Genomic DNA, 22715 nt, shown 5'->3' on the forward strand with positions numbered 1-22715 from the left:
AGCCTTGTCGCCTCTGCAGCTTGAACCTTTTTTTCTCCAGACGGAGGGAGTGCCCCCTTGTTTTTTGAGCGGGTTTTACAAGGAACAGGATATCACCATATTTTTTGTATGTGCCATTAATATATTTATATAAGTTAATCATGTCCCCCCTTAGTCGTCTTTTTTCAAGGCTAAATAGGTTTAATTCTTTCAATCTTTCCTCATAACTTAAATTCTCCATGCCCCTTATTAGCTTCGTTGCTCTTCTTTGTATTTTTTCCAACTCCAGGGCATCCTTTCTATGAACTGGAGCCCAGAACTGAACTGCATATTCTAGATGGGGCCTCACTAATGCTTTGTAAAGTGGCATTATTACATCCCTGTCCCGTGAGTCCATGCCTCTTTTAATACACGACAGTATCCTGCTGGCCTTTGAAGCAGCCGATTGACACTGCATGCTGTTATTGAGTTTATGATTTACAAGTACACCCAGATCCTTCTCAACAAGTGAATCCGCCAGTGTAGCGCCCCCTAGGACATATGATGCATGCAGGTTGTTGGTACCCAGATGCATAACTTTACATTTATCTACATTAAACTTCATTTGCCAAGTGGACGCCCAAACACTTAGTTTGTTTAAATCTGCCTGTAATTCATGAACATCTTCCATAGTCTGAACTATATTACATAGCTTGGTGTCATCTGCAAAAATAGAAATAGTGCTATTAATCCCATCCTCTATATCATTAATAAATAAGTTGAATAATAGTGGTCCCAGCACTGAACCCTGGGGTACACCACTTATAACCGGGGACCATTCAGAGTAGGAGTCATTGACCACAACTCTCTGGATACGGTCCTTGAGCCAATTCTCAATCCAATTACAAACTATATTTTCTAAACCTATAGTCCTTAATTTACCCATTAGGCGTCTATGGGGGACAGTGTCAAATGCCTTTGCAAAGTCCAAAAACACAATATCCACAGCGGCCCCTCTGTCTAGACTTCTGCTCACCTCTCATATAAACACTATATCCACAGCGGCCCCTCTGTCTAGGCTTCTCCTCACCTCTTCATAAAAACAGATTAGGTTAGTTTGACAACTTCTGTCCTTAGTAAAACCGTGCTGGCTGTCACTTATAATGCTATTTATTGTCACATAATCCTGTATATAGTCCCTCAATAGCCCCTCAAACATTTTCCCCACGATGGATGTTAAGCTTACTGGTCTATAATTACCCGGGGAAGACCTAGAGCCCTTTTTGAAAATAGGCACCACATTTGCCCTGCGCCAGTCCCTTGGCACTATACCAGTCACTAGAGATTCTCTGAATATTATGAAAAGGGGGACAGAAATAACTGAACTAAGCTCTTTAAGAATTCTAGGGTGTAACCCATCTGGTCCTGGGGCCTTGTGCACATTTATTTTATTTAATTTAGCTTGGACCATCTCTACATTCATCCAATTCAGTATATCAACTGATATATTAACAGCACTGGCACCGGCTACATCAGCTGCTCCTTCTTCTGTTGTATATACAGAGCTAAAGAACCCATTTAGTAACTCTGCCTTCTCTTGATCCCCTGTGATCAACTCCCCATTACCATTATCTAGGGGTCCTACATGTTCAGACCTTGGCTTTTTTGCATTTATATGCTTGAAGAATTTTTTAGGATTTGTTTTACTATCCTTGGCCACCTGCCTTTCGTTTTGTATTTTTGCTAATTTTATTACATTTTTACAGATTTTATTAAGCTCTTTATATTTTACAAAGGCTACAGCTGTACCCTCAGATTTGTATTTTTTAAATGCCCTTTTTTTGTCATGTATTGCCCCTTTCACAGAAGGTGTAAGCCATGTGGGGTTTAATTTGAGTCGTTTATACTTATTACCTGTAGGAATAAATTTTGCACTATAATAACTCAAAGTAGATTTGAAAATCTCCCATTTATCATTTGTTCCATTATTTGACATTAGTTCTTCCCAGTCTATATCCTGAATTGCAGCCCTCATCCTGGGGAAATTGGCTTTCTTAAAATTAAATGTTTTTGCCCTCCCAGCCTGCGTTTGTTTTTTACAGTATAGGTAAAATGTAACTATATTGTGATCACTGTTACCGAGGTTTTCACGAACATTGACATTCCCAACAAGCTCTGCATTATTAGAAATGACCAGATCCAACAGAGCTTCACCTCTAGTCGGGTCTTCCACAAACTGGCCCATAAAATTTTCCTGCAACAGGTTGAGGAAATGTCTCCCCTTTGCAGTTGAAGCCGAACCATGACACCAATTAATATCCCGGAAATTAAAATCTCCCATTATCACTACAGTACCCGCCTGTGCAGCCCGCTCCATCTGTTTATATATCTGACCTTCCATCTCCTCAGTTATATTGGGGGGTCTATAGATTACACCAAAAGTAATTTTTTCAGTGTTTACCTCCCTTTCTAGTTCCACCCACAAGGTTTCAACCTCCTCACAGTCTTCACCCACTATTGTCTCTTTCACACTCGCCTTCATATCACTTCTCACATACAGACATACACCACCACCTTTCCTATTTGTCCTGTCTTTACGAAAAAGTGTAAAACCCTGTAGATTTACAGCCCAGTCATGTGAAGAGTCCAGCCATGTTTCAGCAACACCAACTATATCTATATTTTCTTCCAGTATCAAGGCCTCCAGCTCCCCCATTTTGCTTGCTAGACTTCTGGCATTTGTGAACACACACTTTAACTTGCCTGTCAGTTTTTCACTTTTATTATCAGAAATGTGATTTGACATTAATCGGTCCTTTGTACACTGCAATATTATATACTGATACTGCATATATGTACACTGCAATATTATATACTGATACTACATATATGTACACACCAATATTATATACTGATACTACATATATGTACACTCCAATATTATATACTGATACTACATATATGTACACTGCAATATTATATACTGATACTACATATATGTACACTGCAATATTATATACTGATACTACATATATGTACACTCCAATATTATATACTGATACTACATATATGTACACTGCAATATTATATACTGATACTACATATATATACACTGCAATATTATATACTGATACTATATATATGTACACTGCAATATTATATACTGATACTACATATATACACTGCAATATTATATACTGATACTACATATATGTACACTGCAATATTATATACTAATACCACATATATGTACACTGCAATATTATATACTGATACTACATATATGTACACACCAATATTATATACTGATACTACATATATGTACACTCCAATATTATATACTGATACTACATATATGTACACTGCAATATTATATACTGATACTACATATATACACTGCAATATTATATACTGATACTACATATATACACTGCAATATTATATACTGATACTACATATATGTACACTGCAATATTATATACTGATACTACATATATGTACACTGCAATATTATATACTGATACTACATATATGTACACTGCAATATTATATACTGATACTACATATATGTACACACCAATATTATATACTGATACTACATATATGTACACTCCAATATTATATACTGATACTACATATATGTACACTGCAATATTATATACTGATACTACATATATGTACACTGCAATATTATATACTGATACTACATATATGTACACTCCAATATTATATACTGATACTACATATATGTACACTGCAATATTATATACTGATACTACATATATATACACTGCAATATTATATACTGATACTATATATATGTACACTCCAATATTATATACTGATACTTCATATATGTACACTGCAATATTATATACTGATACTACATGTATGTACACTGCAATATTATATACTGATACTACATGTACACTCCAATATTATATACTGATACTACATATATGTACACTGCAATATTATATACTGATACTACATATATGTACACTGCAATATTATATACTGATACTACATATATGTACACTCCAATATTATATACTGATACTACATATATGTACACTCCAATATTATATACTGATACTACATATATGTACACTGCAATATTATATACTGATACTACATATATGTACACTGCAATATTATATACTGATACCACATATATGTACACTCCAATATGATATAGTTAGTTTGAGATTTAGTAATCAGATGTCTGACTCACTGCTGTTTTGTGGAGGTCTCCAGAGCCACAGTTTATATTTACTTTTTCTTGAAATTTTTTCTTAATTCTTTCCTGCGATGACCTCACTTCTAAATACACTTTCAAACTTCTGTTACCGCGAGACAAGAGAGTTTCCTTTCCAGATTTCCATATCAAAGTATTAATAACAGCCACTAATAATCCACCCGGGGACAGATCATGGTTGGACACGTAGATTTTGCTTCATATATTTTTTTCTTGCACATTTTGTTCAAGTTATTAATTTACTTGCAGAAAAGGTTAGAAAGATTTGAGTCATAAAGTGGTAAGAGTCATAACCGAGGCCATAAAAAAAGAAAATCAATGCTTCCCTGCAGATCCCAGTATTAGTGTGAGAACTTCCCTGCCCCGGGACACCTCCTATATCTGACAATCCGCACGGAGTTAAGTCTCATTTTTCAAGAAGAGCAAAGCGATCATCTGCACAGAGGAAATGGAAAAGAACCTGTTCTGTGTGCTGCTAATCCTACATGTCGGTAAGGGACGAATGTCGCCACCTACTACACGATCTGTGAGATGTAGCACCATTTTTTTCTGGGGTTTTCCATGCAGGAAATGTTTTTGACAATGCACATACAATTCAGCCCCAAAGAGTTCAAATACAAATGAACCTCAGCTATATCTATAGGAATCTGATTGAGTCAAATATTCAACCTGTTCTCGTTGGGTCAATAAAAGAAGAGAAAGTTGTCATTGTGGTGAGTTATCAGTCGTGCCCTTCTGGTGCACGGTTTAGTATCTGGAGGACGCTCGCTCAGCCCTGGAGACTTCAGGCAATTCATTTGGTGCAGGTAAGGAGTGAAGCTGGCCATAGCTATGGAAACCGGCCATCGATGGACGTCGTAACTTTCACACATTTACGACCATGAACAAGGATTATCAGATGAAGTAGTCCAGTGGCTGCTCGGCCACTTGTAAAATAGCCCAACGATCCAACCAACCAAAGGCCAAAAATTCCTACACAGAATCTCTGTAGGTGGTTGTCCTATGAGTGAGGTTGACCATTGAGAGATTCCGTCACCATGGTGCATCCAGTGGACAATTATCCCATTGTATTCTCCAGTATTTTATACTTGATCTCTTTTGGTTGACCTATTGGGTGATGCAGCTGATGGTTAGTGCCGTTTGCCTCCTGTCTTGGCCTGGTGGGCCTCTTCATTCTCTCTCTTTTTTCTCTTTGTCTCTTTCTTCTCTTTTCCCATTCTATCTTATTGTCTCTTAGCCCCCCATCCTCTTTTCTGTCTACATCTTCTGATAGTCCCTTACCCCACCATCCTCTCTTTTTTTCTCCTTCTCTCTTCTTAATTCCTCCTGTGATATAAATGGACACTAACTTCTCAATCAACTTCTGCTGATCTAATAGTATACCCGATATGAAACAACTTTTGTAAATTACTTACTGTTAAAAAGTAGTTTTATCCATACAAATTCTGTGTAAAGTTACTGGTACTAGGTGTCTCCCTTCCTGTAATCTGCTATCCACTTCTTGTTGTCAAGCATTGGCTGCCCCTGATTCCCGAGAAGTGACGGTCTGCAGAAGGTGGGGGGAGTGTGTATATTCACTGCCTGTCCATACAAGTCTGTGGACAGGGGAGGGTAAGCAGTAGCAGAGTAAGAAAGACAGATGGGCTCGTAAGATTTCTTTGCCACCCCAGTGCTGGATTCTCAGGCTACTGCTACCACTCCCTTGCACTTGAATTTTTAAATATTGGAATAATCTTGGAACTGAGGTACCTTTTTACAATCTTCTACAAGCGCTGGATCTTTTGTCCTTTTTCCTTGTTGCATTGCCGTGTGCCGTCACACTGGATCCGAGCGCAGTCTGGACTGAGACGATCAGTGGGTGAGCCGGAGGATTCCTCCATATTTTTCCCAGCTGCAGCTTCTAGTAAATATTACAGTCTCAGCCCAGTGCTGGATTCCTGGATTCTCAGCTACACTGCTCATTACTGCTGTATAATCTCCTCCATGTTGCTGCAGCTTCTAGTAATTGTTACTGCCTCAGCCCAGTGCTGGATTCCCAGCTACACTGCCCCTGACTGCTGTATAATCTCCTCCATGTTGTTGCAGCTTCTAATAAGTGTTACTGTCTCACCCCAGTGCTGGATTCTCAGCTACACTGCTCATTACTGCTGTATAATCTCCTCCATGTTGCTGCAGCTTCTAGTAATTGTTACTGCCTCAGCCCAGTGCTGGATTCTCAGCTACACTGCTCATTACTGCTGTATAATCTCCTCCATGTTGTTGCAGCTTCTAATAAGTGTTACTGTCTCACCCCAGTGCTGGATTCTCAGCTACACTGCTCATTACTGCTGTATAATCTTCTCCATGTTGCTGCAGCTTCTAGTAAGTGTTACTGTCTCACCCAGACTGGATTCTCAGCTATACTTCTCATTATTGATGTATAATATCCTCCATGCTGCTGAACCTTCTATATATGTAATAGATAAAACTGAACATGAGTTTGGAGTTTCAGTCCGGTCCATGCAGTTGGACCCCCCATACATCACAATCGAGAGATCCCTTATATGTATTTTCCTAGCTTCTTTTATATATAAGAAGGAAGATTGAATCTCAAGGGAGCGGGTAAACATTCTCTAACATTTCCTTATGGATTGTGTCCTCTGTCCCTTGTGCTGAGATCGATCCTCCTTTTAATCAAATAAGACGTACTGTTATGGGAAAGAAGCCGTACTTAAGAGGCCGGCGTCCCGTCTTCTGTAAATAAAGATTAATCACTGTACAACTAATAGGTTTAGTGGTTCAATACCTCTCCAGTCAGTGAATGGAATCATTCTTCTTTACATTGAGGCTTAACATTGTTGTGATCCAGTCCTGTTCACAGAGCTGAAGAACCTGTTACAATGTATCAGTGAAGGCAAGAGCTATCAGCCTAGAGTCCCAAGCAGGAGAGATCATTGCGCTGCTCATAGAGGATTGCCTACACTGATATAATGAAACAAGCTTATGAGCTGTGTGAACAGGATGGGCTTTCTGTCACTGAATGGAAACAATGACTCTTTGCATTCACTGAGAGCAAACAGAAATCTTGAAATTGGTGAGGAGTTGAGTGATTTTAGTTTATTGGGAAGTTGCTGGACTTCTTACACACAATAGTTAAACATTATTTACCCAGTATTTTATGTTTATTGCATTGTAATAAAGTGAATGACAGAAATCAGTGCCAGGCAGCTGCTCACAAGGCTACTGAAATCACTGGATGTGTAATTAAAACTTGGCATAGTGCTTATGAAGAAATCAAAGTACACTTAAATAAGATTGAGCCTGGCTGATTTTAATTGTTTTTGGTCGATTGGGCAATTTATCAAGTGCAGATAACTCAGTAGGTCTACGTGCAGTCCTAGGTAGGACCATAGATAGCACGTGGTGGTTTAAAATAAAATGGAAGACTATTTCACATCTATATCAGGAGCATTTTTATAGAATTTATCTGTCAGAATAAAAAAAACGCCCCTCCCCAGTTTATTTCTTCCATTTTTTCTTTATACCAGCGACATTATATGTGACTATATATTCTCCTATGGCTCTGTACAGTGACATTTATGTGACCGCCACTTACCACCCGAGTTCCTGAAAGAGGAAGGGGGTACAACCACGCCAACATTTTTTACACTTTAGATTTGGCCCAATAGTCCTCAGTGGCTTTGTGCGGTTGAGCTCCTCCATTGTCCCTGACAATTCAGAAGAAGTCCCATGTAAAGAGGAGTCAGTCCCATGACTAAGTAAACAATACATCACATCTTCACATCTGGTCATTATTTGATGTGGATTTTCACTTTAATGTCTCCGTAGATTAATATTTGGGGTGAAATGTCATTTTCCGGGTGATGATGGAGGTTGTTTCTGTTTCTCTCTCAGCCACCACCTCCGGATCACAGCCGGCATGCGGGTCTCCAGTCGTCTCCAGCCGGATCGTTGGTGGTTCGGATGCTGCTGATGGGCAGTGGCCCTGGCAGGCCAGTATGCAGTATTTGGGCACCCATTTTTGTGGTGGGTCCTTGATCTCCAGCCAGTGGGTGCTGAGCGCTGCTCACTGCTTCTATCCGTGAGTATGTTAGAAGGATGACATCACGGTCACACACGTCACTCTAGACATCTCATGACGCACAAATACGACTGTCAATAAATGACAGAATGTATAAAGATTTTCTCTCCTCCACGACTGATCTCCATTTCCAATTGTTCTTGTCTAAGTTAATAAAAGATCAAGAGGTAAATAGTTATTAGGCGGCCCCATGGTTCACCATGATATAATAAGTCAACCACGTGGGTCTGAAAAGAGGCGACGTAGAGCAGAGTCACCATTAATCTTCTCACCTCATGATGCTGCCCCCCCCACAAGACCATCAGACTTCTGTCCTGCTGAAATACTCAGTGCTGCTGGAGGACCCTACTGCTTCCACCAATATTGCTCTCAGCCCCACAAGAGCAGCACACTCCAGTCCTGAAATACTCTGTGCAGCTTTGCCTTTTCCTGAAAAACTATAAAAACTAAATACAGAGTAATGAACTGCTCAGGTCTAACCACGCATGACACCCAAGTACAATAAGTCAGTGCATGGGTTCATTTTGTCTCCGTCGTCTTTCAGATCTTTCCCCGTTGTTAACTATGAAGTGCATTTTGGCGCATACAAACTCCTAATGGACAATCCGCACAGTGACCGGAAGAGGATAAGCTCAATTCACAACCATCCTAATTATGTAGCTTCATTATACGAATGGGACATTGCTCTGGTCAAGCTCGAAAGTCCCGTCACCTTCACCAATTACATCATGCCCATCTGTCTGCCCGCCGCCTCCGTCACCTTCCCCTGTGGCATGGAATGCTGGGTAACCGGCTGGGGAGATATAAACTATGATGGTAAGTAAAAGTCTTAGTCCTTCACCCCATCACAGTGTTATACTTGTCTCATGCACAACTTCCCAACTCTGGGGGGTTCACGAGGGGCAAACCTATAAGACGTGCAGACGTAGAAGTTGCACCCAGGACCTGGAGCCTGAGGGAACAAGGACCACCCTACCACATAGTATTATAAATGGCACATGGCAGGTGGGGGCCCTGGTACAGATTTACATTGTGGCCCTCGAGCTTTATGTTACCCCGCTGGGTGTTCACCTCTCTATCGGTGGGGAGTTTATTCCCATGGACACAGGGGGCCAGCCAGTCTTTTCTAGGAGGTCCGATGGACACTTTATAACCAGGTTTCAGTACAAAATCCCTTCAATCGTATCCTCTTTTCTGCCAGCCCCGAATTCTCAATCCAAATCCTTTAGGATGGCATAATTATTACAAATAAGATGAAGAATAAGGTTTATTTCGCCCAAATCCAGAAATACAGATTGTACTTTCTTCACCAACTATTCATGGATCAGCCAAATGCCAGAAGATCTATGTTATGTGGGCATCTATGAACTTTTCTATGCCAGTTTTGTACAAAAATGTAGAAAAGCAGCAATGTGGGGTAAAACCTGAGGAGCGGGGGTCAGACGTGTGTGCTGCCAATCCTGTCAAAGTCAAAGGGAAAGATTATATGGCCGGTGTATAGAAAAGAAACGGGGGGTTCGGGACCCAGATTATCTCAATTGATGGTGGTCCCAGTGGCAGAGCCCTCGGCTATCAGATAATTATCACCCGACTTGTGGATAGCTGATAATCGTTGATTTTGACAATACCCCTTTAGGACTGGTATATAAGTTGTCAGTCTTAATAAATCTCCTCATTGCTCATAATCTTGTATGTCCTTCTACTGAAGGTTTACAATTACCTGAGAGCCCCATTCACTGATCGCAGATATTTACAGCTGTATTGAGGGCTGGGCCAGGACTATGTGATTTACTGACTCTGCTTCTTCTCTTAGATGTTTTGCCGGCTCCACAGACTCTCCAGAATGTGAAGGTCCCATTAATAGACCATCAGACGTGTGACAACATTTATCACAAGGACTCAGATATAAGCAGTTTCCAAAGATTAGTTACTGACGCTATGATATGTGCTGGATATACAAAAGGAGGGAAAGACTCTTGTCAGGTAAGACACCAAATTATAAAGTATATAAGCTGTAGTCTACAGAAAAATGGAAGGCCCCATGGTTAGAAATAATAGTAGTAATAGGAAAAACAGTAATAACGTAAAAGCAATAATCACAATCAAAATAAAGACATAAAGAATTGTCAATTATTCCTCATATACAAGAATATAACTACTATATTACTGCCCCCTATATACAAGAATATAACTACTATAATACTGCTCCTATATACAAGAATATAACTACTATAATACTGCCTCCTATATACAAGAATATAACTACTATAATACTGCCCCTATATACAAGAATATAACTACTATAATACTGCTCCCTATATACAAGAATATATAACTACTATAATACTGCCCCTATATACAAGAATATAACTACTATAATACTGCCTCCTATATACAAGAATATAACTACTATAATACTGCCCCGTATATACAAGAATATAACTACTATAATACTGCCCCTATATACAAGAATATAACTACTATAATACTGCTCCCTATATACAAGAATATAACTACTATAATACTGCCCCCTATATACAAGAATATAACTACTATAATACTGCCCCCTATATACAAGAATATAACTACTATAATACTGCCTCCTATATACAAGAATATAACTACTATAATACTGCCTCCTATATACAAGAATATAACTACTATAATACTGCTCCTATATACAAGAATATAACTACTATAATACTGCTCCTATATACAAGAATATAACTACTATAATACTGCTCCTATATACAAGAATATAACTACTATAATACTGCCCCTATATACAAGAATATAACTACTATAATACTGCCCCTATATACACGAATATAACTACTATAATACTGCTCCTATATACAAGAATATAACTACTATAATACTGCTCCTATATACAAGAATATAACTACTATAATACTGCCTCCTATATACAAGAATATAACTACTATAATACTGCCTCCTATATACAAGAATATAACTACTATAATACTGCCTCCTATATACAAGAATATAACTACTATAATACTGCTCCTATATACAAGAATATAACTACTATAATACTGCCCCTATATACAAGAATATAACTACTATAATACTGCTCCTATATACAAGAATATAACTACTATAATACTGCCCCTATATACAAGAATATAACTACTATAATACTGCCCCCTATATACAAGAATATAACTACTATAATACTGCTCCCTATATACAAGAATGTAACTACTATAATACTGCCCCCTATATACAAGAATATAACTACTATAATACTGCCCCTATATACAAGAATATAACTACTATAATACTGCCTCCTATATACAAGAATATAACTACTATAATACTGCCTCCTATATACAAGAATATAACTACTATAATACTGCCCCTATATACAAGAATATAACTACTATAATACTGCTCCTATATACAAGAATATAACTACTATAATACTGCTCCTATATACAAGAATATAACTACTATAATACTGCCCCTATATACAAGAATATAACTACTATAATACTGCTCCTATATACAAGAATATAACTACTATAATACTGCTCCTATATACAAGAATATAACTACTATAATACTACCCCTATATACAAGAATATAACTACTATAATACTACCCCTATATACAAGAATATAACTACTATAATACTGCCTCCTATATACAAGAATATAACTACTATAATACTGCCCCTATATACAAGAATATAACTACTATAATACTGCCCCTATATACAAGAATATAACTACTATAATACTGCTCCCTATATACAAGAATATAACTACTATAATACTGCCTCCTATATACAAGAATATAACTACTATAATACTGCCCCTATATACAAGAATATAACTACTATAATACTGCTCCTATATACAAGAATATAACTACTATAATACTGCTCCTATATACAAGAATATAACTACTATAATACTACCCCTATATACAAGAATATAACTACTATAATACTGCCCCCTATATACAAGAATATAACTACTATAATACTGCCCCTATATACAAGAATATAACTACTATAATACTGCCCCTATATACAAGAATATAACTACTATAATACTGCCCCCTATATACAAGAACAGCACTACTATAATACTGCTCCTATATACAAGAATATAACTACTATAATACTGTCCCTATATACAAGAATATAACTACTATAATACTGCCTCCTATATACAAGAATATAACTACTATAATACTGCCCCTATATACAAGAATATAACTACTATAATACTGCCCCTATATACAAGAATATAACTACTATAATACTGCTCCCTATATACAAGAATATAACTACTATAATACTACCCCTATATACAAGAATATAACTACTATAATACTGCCTCCTATATACAAGAATATAACTACTATAATACTGCCCCTATATACAAGAATATAACTACTATAATACTGCCCCTATATACAAGAATATAACTACTATAATACTGCTCCCTATATACAAGAATATAACTACTATAATACTGCCCCTATATACAAGAATATAACTACTATAATACTGCCTCCTATATACAAGAATATAACTACTATAATACTGCCCCTATATACAAGAATATAACTACTATAATACTGCCCCCTATATACAAGAATATAACTACTATAATACTGCCTCTATATACAAGAATATAACTACTATAATACTGCTCCTATATACAAGAATATAACTACTATAATACTGCCCCCTATATACAAGAATATAACTACTATAATACTGCTCCTATATACAAGAATATAACTACTATAATACTGCTCCTATATACAAGAATATAACTACTATAATACTGCCCCTATATACAAGAATATAACTACTATAATACTGCCTCTATATACAAGAATATAACTACTATAATACTGCCCCCTATATACAAGAATATAACTACTATAATACTGCCTCTATATACAAGAATATAACTACTATAATACTGCTCCTATATACAAGAATATAACTACTATAATACTGCCCCCTATATACAAGAATATAACTACTATAATACTGCTCCTATATACAAGAATATAACTACTATAATACTGCTCCTATATACAAGAATATAACTACTATAATACTGCCCCTATATACAAGAATATAACTACTATAATACTGCCTCTATATACAAGAATATAACTACTATAATACTGCCCCCTATATACAAGAATATAACTACTATAATACTGCCTCTATATACAAGAATATAACTACTATAATACTGCTCCTATATACAAGAATATAACTACTATAATACTGCCCCCTATATACAAGAATATAACTACTATAATACTGCCACCTATATACAAGAATATAACTACTATAATACTGCCCCCTATATACAAGAATATAACTACTATAATACTGTCCCTATATACAATAATATAACTACTATAATACTGCTCCTATATACAAGAATATAACTACTATAATACTGCCTCTATATACAAGAATATAACTACTATAATACTGCTCCTATATACAAGAATATAACTACTATAATACTGCCACCTATATACAAGAATATAACTACTATAATACTGCCCCCTATATACAAGAATATAACTACTATAATACTGCCCCTATCTACAAGAATATAACTACTATAATACTGCCCCCTATATACAAGAATATAACTACTATAATACTGCCCCTATATACAAGAATATAACTACTATAATACTGCTCCTATATACAAGAATATAACTACTATAATACTGCTCTTATATACAAGAATATAACTACTATAATACTGCCCCCTATATACAAGAATATAACTACTATAATACTGCCACCTATATACAAGAATATAACTACTATAATACTGCCCCCTATATACAAGAATATAACTACTATAATATTGCCACCTATATACAAGAATATAACTACTATAATACTGCCCCCTATATACAAGAATATAACTACTATAATACTGCCCCTATATACAAGAATATAACTACTATAATACTGCCCCTATATACAAGAATATAACTATTATAATACTGCCCCCTATATACAAGAATATAACTACTATAATACTGCCCCCTATATACAAGAATATAACTACTATAATACTGCCCCTATATACAAGAATATAACTACTATAATACTGCATCCTATATACAAGAATATAACTACTATAAGGGCGGGTTCACACATAGCGGAATTTCACTTAAATTCCGCTGCGGACACTCCGCAGCGTTAATCCGCAGCGGAGCCGTTTCTCCATTGACTTTCACTTTAATTTAGCAGTGTTCGTTTACACGATGCGTACAATTCCGCTGCGGAGCATAGGCTGCGGAGCGGAATTTGGTGTCCACAGCATGCTCTGTCTGTTGCGGAGCAGTGGCGGACTGGTTGCGGACTCATGGCGGAATTTCTCCATTGACTTCAATGGAGAGTCAAAATTCCGCAATGAAGTCCGCAGATCTTATGTGTGCTGCGGAGCGTATTGTTTTTACTACCATGACATTTCTTCATTCTGGCTGGACCCATGTATTTCTAGGTCTACAGCCAGACTGAGGAAGTCAATGGGGCTCCCGTAATGACGGGAGCGTTGCTAGGAGACGTCTGTAAATAGTCACTGTCCAGGGTGCTGAAAGAGTTACGCGATCGGCAGTAACTGTTTCTGCACCCGGGACAGTGACTACCGATCTCAATATACATGTATCTGTAAAAAAATAGATAAGTTCATACTTACCGAGAACTCCCTGCGTCTGTCTCCAGTCCGGCCTCCCAGGATGACGTTTCAGTGTAAGTGACGGCTGCAGCCAATCACAGGCCAAGCACAGGCTGCAGCGGTCACATGGACTGGAGCGTCATCCAGGGAGGTCGGGCCGGATGCCGAAAGAGGGACGCGTCACCAAGACAACGGCCGGTAAGTATGAAATTCTTTGACTTTCACTAGGGAAAGTGCTGTCCCTTCTCTCTATCCTGCATTGAATAGGGAGAAGGGAAGCACTTTTCCTGCAGTCCGCAGCGGCCAGTCCGCATCAATTTTCTGCACATTTTGTGCAGATCCGCTGCAGAATCTGCAACGCAGATTCTGTGCGGCATTGATGCGGACAGTTGCGGAGGAATTCCGCCATGTGTGGTCATGCCCTAATACTGCCCCCTATATACAAGAATATAACTACTATAATACTGCTTCCTATATACAAGAATATAACTACTATAATACTGCCTCCTATATACAAGAATATAACTACTATAATACTGCCCCCTATATACAAGAATATAACTACTATAATACTGCCACATATATACAAGAATATAACTACTATAATACTGCCCCCTATATACAAGAATTTAACTACTATAATACTGTCCCTATATACAATAATATAACTACTATAATACTGCTCCTATATACAAGAATATAACTACTATAATACTGCTCCTATATACAAGAATATAACTGCTGTAATACTGCTCCTATATACAAGAATATAACTACTATAATACTGCCCCTATATACAAGAATATAACTACTATAATACTGCATCCTATATACAAGAATATAACTACTATAATACTGCCCCCTATATACAAGAATAAAACTACTATAATACTGCTTCCTATATACAAGAATATAACTACTATAATACTGCCTCCTATATACAAGAATATAACTACTATAATACTGCCACCTATATACAAGAATATAACTACTATAATACTGCTCCTATATACAAGAATATAACTACTATAATACTGCCACCTATATACAAGAATATAACTACTATAATACTGCCCCCTATATACAAGAATATAACTACTATAATACTGCCCCTATATACAAAAATCTAACTACTATAATGTTGCTTCTATATACAAGAATATAACTACTATAATACTGCCCCCTATATACAAGAATATAACTACTATAATACTGCCCCTATATACAAGAATATAACTACTATAATGCTGCTTCTATATACAAAAATATAACTACTATAATACTGCCCCCTATATACAAGAATATAACTACTATAATACTGCCCCTATATACAAGAATATAACTACTATAATAATGCTCCCTATATACAAGAATATAACTACTATAATATTGCCTCCTATATACAAGAATATAACTACTATAATACTGCCCCTATATACAAGAATATAACTACTATAATACTGCCCCTATATACAAGAATATAACTACTATAATACTGCTCCTATATACAAGAATATAACTACTATAATACTGCTCCTATATACAAGAATATAACTACTATAATACTGCTCCTATATACAAGAATATAACTACTATAATACTGCTCCTATATACAAGAATATAACTACTATAATACTGCCCCTATATACAAGAATATAACTACTATAATACTGCTCCTATATACAAGAATATAACTACTATAATACTGCTCCTATATACAAGAATATAACTACTATAATACTGCCCCTATATACAAGAATATAACTACTATAATACTGCCCCCTATATACAAGAATATAACTACTATAATACTGCTTCCTATATACAAGAATATAACTACTATAATACTGCCTCCTATATACAAGAATATAACTACTATAATACTGCTCCTATATACAAGAATATAACTACTATAATACTGCCCCCTATATACAAGAATATAACTACTATAATACTGCCACCTATATACAAGAATATAACTACTATAATACTGCCCCCTATATACAAGAATATAACTACTATAATACTGTCCCTATATACAATAATATAACTACTATAATACTGCTCCTATATACAAGAATATAACTACTATAATACTGCTCCTATATACAAGAATATAACTGCTGTAATACTGCTCCTATATACAAGAATATAACTACTATAATACTGCCCCTATATACAAGAATATAACTACTATAATACTGCATCCTATATACAAGAATATAACTACTATAATACTGCCCCCTATATACAAGAATATAACTACTATAATACTGCTTCCTATATACAAGAATATAACTACTATAATACTGCCTCCTATATACAAGAATATAACTACTATAATACTGCCACCTATATACAAGAATATAACTACTATAATACTGCTCCTATATACAAGAATATAACTACTATAATACTGCCACCTATATACAAGAATATAACTACTATAAGGGCGGGTTCACACATGGCGGAATTTCACTTAAATTCCGCTGCGGACACTCCGCAGCGTTAATCCGCAGCGGAGCCGTTTCTACATTGACTTTCACTTTAATTTAGCAGTGTTCGTTTACACGATGCGTACAATTCCGCTGCGGAGCATAGGCTGCGGAGCGGAATTTGGTGTCCGCAGCATGCTCTGTCTGTTGCGGAGCAGTGGCGGACTCATGGCGGAATTTCTCCATTGACTTCAATGGAGATTCAAAGTTCCGCAATGAAGTCCGCAGCTGTCATGCACATGTCATGTGTGCTGCGGATGCGTCTTGCTTTTTTAACTTGACATTTCTTTATTCTGGCTGGACCTATGTATTTCTAGGTCTACAGCCAGACTGAGGAAGTCAATGGGGCTCCCGTAATGACGGGAGCGTTGCTAGGAGACGTCAGTAAATAGTCACTGTCCAGGGTGCTGAAAGAGTTAAGCGATCGGCAGTAACTGTTTCTGCACCCGGGACAGTGACTACCGATCTCAATATACATGTATCTGTAAAAAAAAATGAAGTTCGTACTTACCGAGAACTCCCTGTTTCTGTCTCCAGTCCGGCCTCCCAGGATGACGTTTCAGTGTAAGTGACGGCTGCAGCCAATCACAGGCCAAGCACAGGCTGCAGCGGTCACATGGACTGCCGCGTCATCCAGGGAGGTCGGGCTGGATGCCGAAGGAGGGACGCGTCATAAAGACAACGGGCGGTAAGTATGAATTTCTTTTACTATCACTAGGGAAAGTGCTGTCCCTTCTCTCTATCCTGCACTGATAGGGAGAAGGGAAGCACTTTTCCCGCAGTCCGCAGCAGCTAGTCCGCATCAATTTTCTGCACATTTTGTGCAGATCCGCAGCCGTAATCCGCAACCCGGATTAGGTGCGGCATTGATGCGGACAGTTGCGGAGGAATTCCGCCATGTGTGGTCATGCCCTAATACTGCCCCCTATATACAAGAATATAACTACTATAATACTGCCCCTATATACAAGAATCTAACTACTATAATGCTGCTTCTATATACAAGAATATAACTACTATAATACTGCCCCCTATATACAAGAATATAACTACTATAATACTGCCCCTATATACAAGAATATAACTACTATAATACTGCTCCTATATACAAGAATATAACTACTATAATACTGCTCCTATATACAAGAATATAACTACTATAATACTGCTCCTATATACAAGAATATAACTACTATAATACTGCTCCTATATACAAGAATATAACTACTATAATACTGCTCCTATATACAAGAATATAACTACTATAATACTGCTCCTATATACAAGAATATAACTACTATAATACTGCCCCCCTATATACAAGAATATAACTACTATAATACTGCCCCTATATACAAGAATATAACTGCTATAATACTGCCCCTATATACAAGAATATAACTACTATAATACTGCTCCTATATACAAGAATATAACTACTATAATACTGCCCCCTATATACAAGAATATAACTACTATAATACTGCCTCCTATATACAAGAATATAACTACTATAATACTGCCCCCTATATACAAGAATATAACTACTATAATACTGCCCCTATATACAAGAATATAACTACTATAATGCTGCTTCTATATACAAGAATATAACTACTATAATACTGCCCCTATATACAAGAATATGACTACTATAATACTGCCCCTATATACAAGAATATAACTACTATAATACTGCTCCTATATACAAGAATATAACTACTATAATACTGCCCCTATATACAAGAATATAACTACTATAATACTGCTCCTATATACAAGAATATAACTACTATAATACTGCTCCTATATACAAGAATATAACTACTATAATACTGTCCCCTATATACAAGAATATAACTACTATAATACTGCCCCTATATACAAGAATATAACTACTATAATACTGCCCCTATATACAAGAATATAACTACTATAATACTGCCCCTATATACAAGAATATAACTACTATAATGCTGCTTCTATATACAAGAATATAACTACTATAATACTGCCCCTATATACAAGAATATGACTACTATAATACTGCCCCTATATACAAGAATATAACTACTATAATACTGCTCCTATATACAAGAATATAACTACTATAATACTGCCCCTATATACAAGAATATAACTACTATAATACTGCTCCTATATACAAGAATATAACTACTATAATACTGCCCCTAAATACAAGAATATAACTACTATAATACTGCCCCTATATACAAGAATATAACTACTATAATACTGCTCCTATATACAAGAATATAACTACTATAATACTGTCCCCTATATACAAGAATATAACTACTATAATACTGCCCCTATATACAAGAATATAACTACTATAATACTGCCCTGTATAGACACACTTTTAGTAGGATGAATAAATGTTGCTAAATAAGACCAGAGCACAGGCAGGAGGTGTTTTCATGGGCACATAGGAGGGCATGAATCTTTTATAAACTATTTTCACATATTTTATGTTTTAGGACTTTTTAAACATTGCCTCCGCATTTCTCCTCTCAGGACTCAGCATTAGGGTATGTTCACACGGCTTATTTTTGTCTGTTTTTCAGGCCATAAACGGCCAAAAATTTGGCAGCAGAACGCCTCCAAACATCTGCCCATTGATTTCAATTGGAAAACAGCTCCGTATTCTCAGACGTTTTTTATTCGGTGTGTGAACATAGTCTTAAACTCTCCAGGGCTTATTATTATTATTACAGAAGATCTTGGTATTGATCACAGGATTTGTGAGGTTTCTGGTCGCCATGTGTGGATATTACATATAGATTTTATCTACAGAACTGGTAATAGAAGCAGATGACTTTCCAGTATACCGAGCGATACATCTGACACTTTTCCTGTGGATTTCTTTCAGGGAGACTCCGGAGGACCTCTTGTGTGTAAGGTGAATGGTTCCTGGTACCAGCCTGGCATTGTAAGCTGGGGAGAGGGATGTGCCTTACCCAACCGCCCCGGGGTGTACACCCTGGTAACCGCTTACCAGTCCTGGATCCGGTCATATATACCAGAGATGAACTTCCAAACTCTGACCGATATCCCAGAACCAACCGCAAAATGCAGTGGAAACATGATGGCGTCCTGTTATACGCTGACACTTCTCATTATAATAGCCTCAGCGCTCCGATGGGTGTAGCTTATAATGTGCGGGAGCAGTGCGAGTCCTCTGAGCTGTAGACAGTCCCTGTTATGGTCTCACGTCTTCCTTCATTATTTGCAGGAGTCATTGTTTGTGTGTAGACATCAGTCATTGGAGTCGCTCCTGCTCCTCTCACCTCATCCTCCCTTACACTTCCAGTCCAACCCAACCAAACTAGGAATAAGTCCCAGTATAGAGGTGGCCATGAAGAATTTAGGTGGTAACGCCCGGGCTACCACATCCCACTGATACCATCAGGGACCGGGACTGACGGCTTTTGTTTTTTGTTTTTCTATTACTATAATTTTTATTGAAGAAATATAAATCGGTCCTTCTACGTTACCGTAGTATAAAATGAGTATATAATAAAGTGAGGACGTTGTAAGATCTCCACGCGTGCTGGTAAAGTTCATTGACCAGTTCACCGAAACAAATAAAAGAGAAGTAGCTAACCATGTATCCTGGAATGGATCATATAATAAGTCAAAGCTGTAAGCCTTGTGTCTCCGGAGCTGTAAGCCTTGTGTCTCCGGAGCTGTAAGCATTGTGTCTCCGGAGCTGTAAGCCTTGTCTCTCCGGAGCTGTAAGCATTGTGTCTCCGGAGCTGTAAGCCTTGTGTCTCCGGAGCTGTAAGCCTTGTGTCTCCGGAGCTGTAAGCCTTGTGTCTCCGGAGCTGTAAGCCTTGTGTCTCCGGAGCTGTAAGCCTTGTGTCTCCGGAGCTGTAAGCTTTGTCTCTCCGGAGCTGTAAGCCTTGTCTCTCCGGAGCTGTAAGCCTTGTGTCTCCGGGAGCTGTAAGCCTTGTCTCTCCGGAGCCGTAAGCCTTGTGTCTCCGGAGCCGTAAGCCTTGTCTCTCCGGAGCCGTAAGCCTTGTGTCTCCGGAGCTGTAAGCATTGTGTCTCCGGAGCTGTAAGCCTTGTCTCTCCGGAGCTGTAAGCCTTGTGTCTCCGGAGCTGTAAGCCTTGTCTCTCCGGAGCTGTAAGCCTTGTGTCTCCGGAGCTGTAAGCCTTGTGTCTCCGGAGCTGTAAGCCTTGTCTCTCCGGAGCTGTAAGCCTTGTGTCTCCGGAGCTGTAAGCCTTGTGTCTCCGGAGCTGTAAGCATGGTCTCTCCGGAGCTGTAAGCCTTGTCTCTCCGGAGCTGTAAGCCTTGTGTCTCCGGAGCTGTAAGCCTTGTGTCTCCGGAGCTGTAAGCCTTGTGTCTCCGGAGCTGTAAGCCTTGTGTCTCCGGAGCTGTAAGCCTTTTCTCTCCGGAGCAGTAAGCCTTGTGTCTCCGGAGCTGTAAGCATTGTGTCTCCGGAACTGTAAGCCTTGCGTCTCCGGAGCTGTAAGCCTTGTGTCTCCGGAGCTGTAATCATTGTGTCTCCGGAGCTGTAATCATTGTGTGTCCGTGGTTCAGGAGGAGCGTCAGTTATTGCGGAGCGCACGATGACACGTGACGGCATGGTGGACATCAAGTTTCACAGGGAAACCTCTGTTATGTATTAGGTAGAGCATTGGCGGACGGACTCGTCGTCCAAACCCTCCATTGTCTCTGCACGTTTATCCTGGATTGCAAGACAGCGGCGTAAATGAGCGAATGTTATTGATTTGAAGTATTGATTTATTGAGGGTATTACTCCAGAAACGTTGGAAGTGAGAGATTATTTCCAATTTCCAGCTATAACCTTACACGCGGCTGTTCAAACATGACCACAAACCCATCTAATGTCGGGGGGACGTCACAGAGGTCTACACAGAGCGGGCGATGGAGCCATCAGAGTATCTGCACCATCTGATAAGAAGTCAAACATTTCCTACTATAAAGGGGAGATGAGGGGACAAAACCAACACATGGAACCGTTCTCTCCGCAGCTCCCCCAGCAGGCGGCTGGATCATTCAGGATGATGTGAACAAGTCGGTCGGGTGTTGAATTTTTCAGATTTTGTTCTTCACTGAGAGCCCTTGAAAGCCCAATATTGCGCGTTCCGTGGAAAATGTGTCATTCACGTCCTGTTACCATCTAAGTATTGAGTTTGGTTTACGCTATTGACAACTCCCTCGTATGGGT

At 37.9% G+C, this 22715-nt stretch overlaps 1 protein-coding gene across 1 annotated transcript in view; it reads left to right on the forward strand.

Annotated features, from left to right (window-relative positions):
* The window catches only part of LOC142656086 (serine protease 27-like), a 37649-nt gene extending 16589 nt beyond the window's left edge, over positions 1–21060 (forward strand). The window contains exons 2-6 of the mRNA XM_075830956.1: positions 4549–4707; positions 8111–8297; positions 8842–9113; positions 10111–10280; positions 20390–21060. Of these exons, the coding sequence (XP_075687071.1) occupies positions 4665–4707; positions 8111–8297; positions 8842–9113; positions 10111–10280; positions 20390–20668 (951 nt within the window). The 5' untranslated portion in view covers positions 4549–4664 and the 3' untranslated portion in view covers positions 20669–21060. The remainder of the gene's footprint in view (positions 1–4548; positions 4708–8110; positions 8298–8841; positions 9114–10110; positions 10281–20389) is intronic.
* The last annotated feature ends 1655 nt before the right edge of the window (positions 21061–22715 follow it).

The sequence above is a fragment of the Rhinoderma darwinii genome, chromosome 6, assembly GCF_050947455.1.
Source record: "Rhinoderma darwinii isolate aRhiDar2 chromosome 6, aRhiDar2.hap1, whole genome shotgun sequence".
Lineage (NCBI taxonomy): Eukaryota > Metazoa > Chordata > Amphibia > Anura > Rhinodermatidae > Rhinoderma > Rhinoderma darwinii.